This window comes from Branchiostoma floridae, chromosome 6 (assembly GCF_000003815.2).
Source record: "Branchiostoma floridae strain S238N-H82 chromosome 6, Bfl_VNyyK, whole genome shotgun sequence".
NCBI lineage: Eukaryota > Metazoa > Chordata > Leptocardii > Amphioxiformes > Branchiostomatidae > Branchiostoma > Branchiostoma floridae.
This window is the reverse complement of record NC_049984.1, coordinates 24,016,037-24,025,745: the sequence shown is the minus strand read 5'-3', so window position 1 is coordinate 24,025,745 and position 9,709 is coordinate 24,016,037. Positions and strand designations below refer to the sequence as shown.

General features: G+C 42.7%; 2 protein-coding genes across 2 annotated transcripts; both read right to left on the bottom strand.

The window, feature by feature from the left end:
* Window positions 1–413: 413 nt before the first annotated feature.
* Window positions 414–7,531, bottom strand: LOC118417967. The gene is made up of 6 exons (XM_035823734.1): window positions 7,047–7,531; window positions 4,597–4,727; window positions 4,017–4,164; window positions 3,239–3,479; window positions 1,675–2,407; window positions 414–607 (listed from the first exon to the last, which is right to left on the bottom strand). The coding sequence occupies exons 2-6, from the start codon at window positions 4,667–4,669 to the stop codon at window positions 429–431; spliced, it is 1,374 nt and encodes a 457-aa protein (XP_035679627.1). The 5' UTR covers window positions 4,670–4,727; window positions 7,047–7,531; the 3' UTR covers window positions 414–428.
* Window positions 7,532–8,042: 511 nt separating this feature from the next.
* On the bottom strand, window positions 8,043–9,580 carry LOC118418223. The gene is made up of 3 exons (XM_035824066.1): window positions 9,568–9,580; window positions 8,436–9,365; window positions 8,043–8,056 (listed from the first exon to the last, which is right to left on the bottom strand). The coding sequence occupies exons 1-3, from the start codon at window positions 9,578–9,580 to the stop codon at window positions 8,043–8,045; spliced, it is 957 nt and encodes a 318-aa protein (XP_035679959.1).
* Window positions 9,581–9,709: the final 129 nt, after the last annotated feature.

The window sequence follows — 9,709 nt, the reverse complement described above, 5'->3', positions numbered from 1 at the left end:
CTCGCGAGATTTGCGAGAACTAGGTCAAGACTCTCGCGAGAACTAGGTCATCTCCGTGAGCAGATGGACTGATAGCCATCGAAAAAGAAAGAAGCAGAAAAGGTTATCAAAATGACATACTTCTTGAGGTTATATGTTGATTATATCATATGGATGACATCCTCTGGGAACCCCCAAATTGATGCAAACGTGCGAAATAAATGCAATAAAATTGCCTTCATTATAAAATGTAAGTGGTCGGGAAGGATGACAGATGATTAGACATAGAGTATATGGTATACGGAACAATAACATCTTTGTTCTTTCACATCTTCTTTGACTTAGGAATTGACTTTGACACACTATGACATAAGCAAATATCCGTTTCCAGATTTTTGCAATTTACGATATTTTCATGATGGTAACATCAGGCCCTACGCGAACCTGATTTAGAAAAAAACAGACAGAATTTTCTCACCTGTCGGGTTCTGTTTTCTCGCAAAATACATGTAGAGCACGCAGAACAGGAGGAATCCGATCAGGCAGGACACGGCGAAGGATCGGAAGAACACCAAGGCGCCATATCCTTGGAAAATCGGGCCGCCGACAACGTTCCCCAAGCTGTGGCCTACAGACGAGTAAACAATATAGGATTAATGACCCGCCCCGAGGTGTATATGGTATCATATTAAACGCCTGGTCATTTGCTATAACCACCGGGTCCACCAGGTGAGCTCCTTCTGATTGGTCAATGCCTGCATATACCTCATTTTGATTCGTCAGTTAACTGTGTATTCCTCATTTTGATTGGTCAATTGCCTGACAGTGTATATTCCTCATTTTCATTGGTCAATTGCCTGTATATTCATCAGTTAACTGTGTATTCCTCATTTTGATTCGTCAATTGCCTGTTTATCCCTAATTTTGATTCGTCAATTACCTGTGTATGGCTTCTTCTGATTGGATCCTACGTCGGATGATTGAACATTTCTATTGAACACCTAGAAATTCATTGAACACCTGGCTCACCGCAATTCTGTGTGACCGCGTCGTAACCAACATGAAATGAGGCCTTCTGATTGGTCGGCGTCGTCTGGTTGTAATGATGATATAGGTGGGAAATCGATTAATTCCTTTTCCATCTTGTTCACGCACAGACATACAGACAAACGCTGTTGAAAATACAGTCAGACCTGCCCAAGAGGACCACTCGGGGGACCGGGCAAAAGCGGTCGATTTGGTCGGTTAGAAGAGTATCGACTCACAACATGCCCGCTGCATAGTTTAAATGGTTTCCGTTGTGTTAATTGGCAAATACCAAGCACACACACGTTCATCCGCATCTTTATTTTGAACATAACATCGTAATTGTAGTCAACTTCCGACGCAAACTGGCCGAATTCGGCACAAAATTGCGATAGTTATTATGAAAATCGATGACACCTCAAGATTTGAAAATGACACGGTCGTTATGGGCAGGGATTTGGTCCCAATTTTTGTCGGTCACGGTCGCGTTGGCCAGGTGGTTGTTGTCAAGAGGTCGCTTAATTCTTACGTCAATGGGGAAAATTTTCGGGACCGCTAAAAGCGGTCGTAATGGCCAGGTGGTCGCTAAGAAGAGGTGGTCGCTTGGACAGGTTTGACTGACCTGCAAGACACATTTCATGGAGTTAATAAAACAGAGACACAACTCACCGAGTCCGTAGAAGGTGGTGGCCACAACCCCTTGAGCGAACGCCTGCAAGTCATCCAGGGCGGAGATACTGGCGTATGACGTCGCCGCTGCCCACGTGACGGCGTGGTAGCCGTTCAGCGTGCTTTCTACCACGACCCACCACGGATTGCTCACAAAGGAGTAAAGAAGAAACCTGAGACTAAAAATTAGGAAGGAGCTTCCTATCGTCGCCACGTGTCCGAGCTTCCTTATAACCCAGCAAGCGACGATGTAGAACGGAATCTCCGCTGCGTTTTTCACCATCAGATAGGTACCGAGAACGGTTTGACTGGCACCCAGGTTTTTCAGATGGAGAAACAGGTAAGTATCGCTTGCACCGTCGCAAGCACCCAGCACAAGAACTACAAAAAGGACGATGAGGAGATGCACTTGAGAGAGCAGTCTTCCCATACTCTTCAGGAATCCTGTGCAAGACTCGGTGCTCCAGTCTTTCAACAACAGCAAGAATGTTACAGTTAACACCATGAAGGTCAAAAACATGTAGAAGCCAACGGAATAGCCATTTTTGTTGTCAGGGTTGTCTGTAGCTGCACCCGTCCCGTTCCCAGGGTACTGGGACTCTGATGGGAACGTATCCATGGCAACGCCAGACAGGACAGCGAAAAGCGCGAATCCAACAGATCCCAAGGCCCGCTGTCGTCCGAATTCGCCTCCTCCATTTTTCTTCATGATTTGATACGTTGCTGCCTCCAGCTAGAAGATGAATGATACGAATGAATGATGATACGAAGGAATGACGGTACAACGCTAAACTTTCTTCCAACACAACTAACGATTGTTAAATTTTATTCTCTGGGTAACCTATATCCGTTGTTTCAAAAATCATGTCATTTTGCGATATCAGGACGACGGACGATAATTTCAAATTGGAATAGTTTCAAACTTTTGCTGTTTGAAACCACCACCGGTTGACATGATATCCCTAAGTCCCTGTTTTTTTCTATACAACGAATATAGGTAACCCCGCGAATAAAGGTGAACTAGCGTTACACGGATCAATTTGCAACGACCACTGTCGCCTTCTTCAGGATCAATAACTTGAAAGTGAACTCGTGATCTTATTAACACGTGATCTTGCGGATACGTTGCGTCAGCAGTTGGTCAAATGTGGATGCCAGGAACGCCCTAGCTACGTCTCTGTTCAGTGATGGCATGTAATGTGTAATTAAGGTCTTCTTTTATTTATTAAAACTTCACAGATCAGGTACAATCTGAGGGGAGCCGGCAACAGAAATCTAGTTTCTCTACGAGGCCGACTCCCCAGAAGATCTACAAACAATAAATATATAAAATAGCCTAACATCAAAAACTACATATAACTACAATAAAAGAATGATAACAAGTTGACAAGTTCAATAACGATCAGGAATAAAATAGCTAGAGAGCGATCATGAAGGTAAGCATAGAGTGCAGCGGCAAATAGATGCTTCTTTTTCAATTGCATTATAACATAGCCCTAACCAAATGTGCGATTTGTTCAAAACGCTATTCGTCTTTAAAACAACAATTGTTTAACCAGTATACCTGTGAAACTGCGCTCCAGTGCACACCGTGAGAGAAGAAGATAATCCAGAAGAATAGCCAGAAGGTTAGGGAGGACCGAGACTGCGTGTAGTCGGTGCCACTTATCTCAGCTTCCGCTAGGTGTCTCTGCTGCCTCGTCGCTTGAGTTGGAGCCGTTGAAGACGGTACGGGCGGGATGAACACCATCGAGAAGTACAGAATAGAAGCTGTCACTACGGTCAAGATAGCCACCATTTTGGGCCTAGGTACAGAGAACATATACATGTATATTAGAACAAGCCATGTTGCGACAACTACTTGTAATGTGTACCACACCCAGTCAATGTTACCCTGAAGAAGGTGACATACGGCCACTGAAACGTTTTGAGGAGTCTTGAATAAGTGAAAGAACAGTCGCCAGGCGTTTCAGACTTTAAATAGCAATTCTTAGTTAGGGTATAAAACTCGTTCTTCAACAGATCTCCTCTGTGTGACTGATAAAAGGTAGTGGATTCTATCTGAAACGTTTGACCGTTTTCAAAAGGATATCTAGTTGTTAGAGCAAGTACTGGTACTATTTGGGTATCTTTCTAAGTTGATGTCTAACCTTTATCGGCGTAGTTCTACTGAGTCAAGTCCATTGGAAAAGACCAAGGAGGTGAAAAAGTCCAAGACGTCGCCGACAAGTTAGTTTAATTGCAAATTTTTCATTCACCGCTAGAGGTCGCCTTTGTGCCGTAATTTTTTTTCCAAAACCACAACCCTCCGTCATGCATTTAGATTTGTGGTATTTCCGTACCTCCCAGTCTTATCTGCAATGCTGCCGAGGAGTGGCTTGATGATAACTGACATGAAGTTTCCGGCAGACTTGATCACACCTATCTGGGACGGCAGCAGGCCCTGGTGTCGCATGTAGACGGCTATGTAAGGGTGAATACACGCCATTCCTCCAAGAAAAAAAGGAAAACGATCAAAACATGGCAATCAGAGATGAATTGATAGGGGGAGAGGTCTGAAATTGAATTTAAAAAAGTTATGTTGCGGCTCAATTCGGAAAAGGGGGCCCCCTCTGGGTAGTTATTAAACAGACTGTTTTTCTGCACTTTCGGGCATGACCCCTACGTGGCCCTGTGGGAGAAGCTGTGGGTACCGGACTATTTTGGGGGCACGGCAGGGTCCCTCCGATGATATTTTGTACTCGCAGGGACCCGGCGACAAATAGACGCAGAGACCTACCCGTGAAATAACCGGGCCGTTTGGGGGCACTGCGGGGGCCCTGGATTTTTTTTTTACTCACAGAACGGTATATGATTAAAAAAATCCACAATTAACTATTGTTGTTTTAAAATGTGCAACTCAGTTTGACAATTGAGACGTACCAGAGAAAAAGAAGAAGAAAATCGTCTTGATGACCAGAAGGTCTCCATCCACAAAGTCAGCGCAGGAGGACATCTTGGAAGACGTCGAGTCTGGTCACGGGGAGTGATGCGGCACTTGTTGGTATAGGGACCTGTGAGTAAGAATGTCAAGTTTATTTATTGCAAATTCATGCCCGTGGGCTAATTGCAGGTAACATAGATTCAAACAGTGTAAAATACAATAACACAAGTGTCTACTCTGGTCTAAAACTAATAAAAGCTAACTCTAGATCATGGGTTATTGGGTTCGACTCCTTTTTCGAAGACAGTGGAAGACGAAAGATCCCACTTTTTCTATCATGTGTGGGTTTAGTGATGTTAAAAGGTGAACTGCTTTCTTTTTGTCAGTGAATGTGAGAAAGTTTGGATGGAATTTGATGGCTTCTTTGAACAGCTCTTTTCTCTCTTGATTATAGAAAGAGCAGTTTGACATAAAATGTGTCTCGTCTTCCACCACGTTTGACGTGCATTGTTTGCACGTTCTTTCACACACGGATAGCCTCTTAAAGAATATTTATTATTTAAGAATAATTGTACAGACAACGTGAACAATAGAACAGTGAATCTAGCTGGTAAAGACCTTGCATGGTGTCCAGACTTTGCATGGTGTTCAAAATAACCAAACGAAAACTGGCTGACTTTTCCCCTCCTTTTTAACACCTTTATTTCAAGTACAATGAGTACATACATATTTCAGTCGATGAAACAGTACATATTTCAGTACAAAAATATTTCAGTTAGTTTCGAGTACAATGGATACATACATATTTCAGTCTTTATATATGTAAGCACATTAATACTGTGTAATGAAAAATATCAACAATAGAAATCGCACAAGATTTGGAAAAATTCGTATGATGTTGTCATGTTTATGACACAATGTTTGGGATTGTCCTTATGACAAGACAGAAAAATTGCGTATTTATATATATAGCTGGTGGACGTACCGACTAATAAGTATCTAATACCAGCTAAAATAGAGATAGTCATGCCTTCAAGTACCAGAGTATCCAACCTAGGATTGATGTGTTCAAAAATCCCTATTTTCCCAGAACTATCGTAGAGTGGAATTTGTTATCACCAAGCACAGTAGGGGCATCTTCTCTGGATAGTTTTATTTAAAGAACACTTGCAGGTAAATGTGCCTATGTGAACACCCTACCCAATTAGCAATTGGCACCGGCCTCTAGAATGTATACCTAGCTTATTGACGTTTATTTAAAAACACCTACTGCTTTGGCGGGAAGAAGAAAAGCACCATTCAAGATGGAATGAAAAAGTTGGTTATGAAAAAATCCCTGGAACAACGAGAGTATCGGGTTTAGAGCTATAGACAACATGTGGGGCCGTGTGACGTAACAGTAGGGCGTTTGGCCTAGAAGCCAAAAGTCCTGGGTTCATATATTGTCATGCTACTAGTCTTTCGCTCTTAACAGGTGTAAACATGGGTACATGACTACGGTTTGGGAGGCAAAACGTGGCGGAAGGAGAGGTTTGGGCCCCGCCTTCCAAACAATACCGTGCCCTACGGTCTAAAAGAGGCAATGTGACCATACCTATCAACAGTCTTTTTGATTGATGAATGACAGAAGGGGGGGGGGGGGGTCAGCAAAGGTCAGAGCAAGTAGGGCATGGTTACATAAAGACATCAAATTGGCACATTTTAGTTGTTTAGTAGTACCCAGGGTGGTTGTTTGATAGTTAATATCTTACGATTCACATTTCCCAAGATTTTCACGCTAACCTCGGCAGTGAAATTCGCCATGAAGAATGGTTAAAATCCACGGGCGTGGAATTCAACAATCCATGGATATGTGTAAGACAACTACGCATCCATCTGCCGTAGCAAATAATTCATTCTATGTTGAGTGCTCACGCCTCAAGGCACGGCCTGTACAATTTAGTACTCTCCAAGCAGAGGTTAGGCTCCGGCTATTTCTTTTAGTCATTTTATCGGGCTTTCTATTTTGTCATTTTGCTTGAAGTACGCCAGCCAAACGTTTTGACAGTACAATATACAATACAAAATATAAAGCCCGATAAAAACGACTAAAAAACGTTTAAAAAACAAACAGCCGGAGCCTAACCTCTGTTTGGAGAGTACAATTTAGGGCTACTCGGTAGTTAGTCGTTTTTCACTTCATTCTATACTACAGTATGGAGGGAAATATACGGTTTTTAATGTTTCCCATTCTTCTTCTCCTCCCAAATATTCAAATGAATTCAATTTGTTTTCATTTCTGGGCCGAAAGACCTGAAATCTGGCATGGTGTGTGATTGGCAAATACCACCAGACCTTCAAAATTATTGTATTTTTAAAAATCATTTTAGGTGGTTTTGATAACATCTTCATGAAACACTTAAGGCTACATGTATACCCCAGTAGTAAGAATTAAAAGTTATGAACTTACCGTACGTGTGTGACTATTTTCGTTGGTGGTGCAACGTGTTGATTGCGCAACTTGGTAATGCCTTCCTTAATCCCGCAGCGCATCCAAGAATTGACTCTTGGATTCAACACTTCCTTAGATCCCTCTATGTACGTATTAGGTCCGTATAAATCACGAGAAACAAAGTACGGCCCACCGTACGTACGCATTCATCTGGTTAATCAGTCCGTACGTACGTACGTAGGCTATTGTCTGCATAATATGAGCTGATGAACCCGTGTCCTTCTTGTGTTCCGTGTCTTACTTCGTAGACAACTCGTAGGACGAGTCGGACTTCTTCCGTTGGTTGCAGGGTATAGTATATTTTGAAGTAATTACAGGGATGGATTATGGATGACATCATTAAGACTATTCTTTTTGGACCTCAACGTCAAATGGACTCGTGACTTAAAACCTCCATCTACAGCTAGCCTAGGGTCAGATGAAAATTATGTGGATTTTATGTTGAAGTATTAATACTATGTGGATTTTATGTTGAATAGAAAAAAAGTTTGGCCAAGAAAGTTGCCTTCAGTTCGAAATCTGACCATTTCCAAAATCATGTCCAGTTGCTTGTTGAGTAACTGCTTTTTGGCATATCTAATTACCTGGATGTCTAACCTACATCGACGTAATAGTGCTAGTGGAATACTTCTTTTTCCATCTCTTTGATCTGAAGATCGTACAGTTAAAAGTGTTGGATAGCTCTTGGTTTCTCTGGGTTACAGAATATGATGCGTTATGATCGAAAGAAAGTCTTGCAATATGTTTCACTGCTATGAAAAATGCTAAATTAGGTGCGATAAAATAAAAACTGCACAGAATTTTATTGGCAAGAATGGAAGTATCAGCATTATGGTGTTAAGGTAACCATATATTATATAGTGAAACCCCTATATATAAATTTTTCAACTATATGGATGATATCTGCACTGGAATCATTCCCCCCCCCCCCTCAAAAAAAATTCGACCATACTGTCAATCGTACATAGCTGCAAAACGAGCAAGTAAATGCCATCAATTGCAAAACAATATCAGAAAATCATACTAGTACATTGTCATAGAATGCTAAATGTCAATTCCAAAGTCAAAGAAGATGTGAAAGAACACAAGAATTGTTCAGAACGCCTTACACCAATTAATAGGATTTTTCATCAATCAGTGACTGTATTAAAGGTAAGTACACGTACCTCCAAATTTTTCGATGGCTATCAGTCCATCTTGATCACGGAGTGACCTAGTTCTCGCGAGAGTTGGGAGAACTAGGTCAAGACTTGCGTGGATCTTCCGCCCCTCACCCCGCCTCCTTGCGGAGTAGAGGTAAGTAGGACTTGGGCAGCTCCCAGCCATCATTGCGGTTTAGCTTCGCACCTTCCAGCTGGATGTGAACCGCTTCTTTGACCTTTCTGTGGGCTTTTCGTGGTTCTTGATCGATAATCTCGACGTTGTCTAAGATAGGCTTGGTGGTAACGATGTGGCGCGACTTGAGCAGATGTTGGCTCAACGCGGATTTGCAGTCCTTGTTGTCAATGGATTTTTGGTGTTCAGCGATCCGTTCACCTAGTGATCTTTCTGTTTCTCCTACGTACACATCCCCACACTGTTCACACGCTATTTTGTAAATCACACCACACTTTTCACTAGGTAACAGTGGGTCTTTCGGTCGGACAAGGGCATTGCGTAAGGTGTACCCTGGTTTCGAGAATAGGCTCACGTTGTGTTTGGCAAAGGCACGTTTGAGTCTCTCAGTTACACCTTTCATGTACGGGAGTACAGCGTAACTTGCGGGTCGTTGTTCCTTATCCCTTGTGTGACTGTCCTTGCGGGCTTGTTTCTTGGAAGTATTGTCCCCCTCCTTGAGGGCCCATTCCGGGTAGCCACAATGCCGGAGTGCAACCCTCACCTTTTCCTTCTCTGCTTCTCTCAAGGAGTGGTCTTCAATTAGGGTGTTTGCTCTGTGCATGAGAGTCCTCACTATACCAAGCTTCTGTTGTACCGGGTGATTGGAAGACCATTGCAAATAGTGGTCAGTGTGTGTCTCTTTGCGGAACACGTCGGTGATGATGGAGTTGTCTGGTTTCCTGATCATCATCACATCCAGCATAGGGAGGCGGCAGTCTTTTTCCCTCTCGATGGTGAATTTGATGCTGTCATGTTGTTTATTGATATGTTCAAACAGTTCTTGTTCATGTTCCTGCTGATTAACCACTCCGGTGTCATCAACGTACCTTCCCCAGAACTTCGGCCGGTGGGGTGCAGTGTCCAGAGCCTTCCGCTCAAACTCCTCCATAAAAACTCTATCTGAAACAGAGACAGTTAAGAACTTAGAAGTGTTGTTCACATGACTCACATAGGATCTTAAAATGCCAATTGACATCGGATATTCCACCAAACACTCCTTTGTAGTGACATGGACCACTGTTTTGAGCATTGCCCGCTCACAGAAAATAATGTCCAGGTTAAGATCCGGATCTGGACCTGAATTTTCTGCACCGGTACCCACCCCTAGTGCACATGAACACTGGAAAAACATCACAATCCAAATCATACAGTCCCAAAGCTGATACATATGTTCCTACACCACACATCGCAGTTTACACTTGAATGCCTCTTGCACAAGACTTTCTAGGCAGTCTTCAAGAATT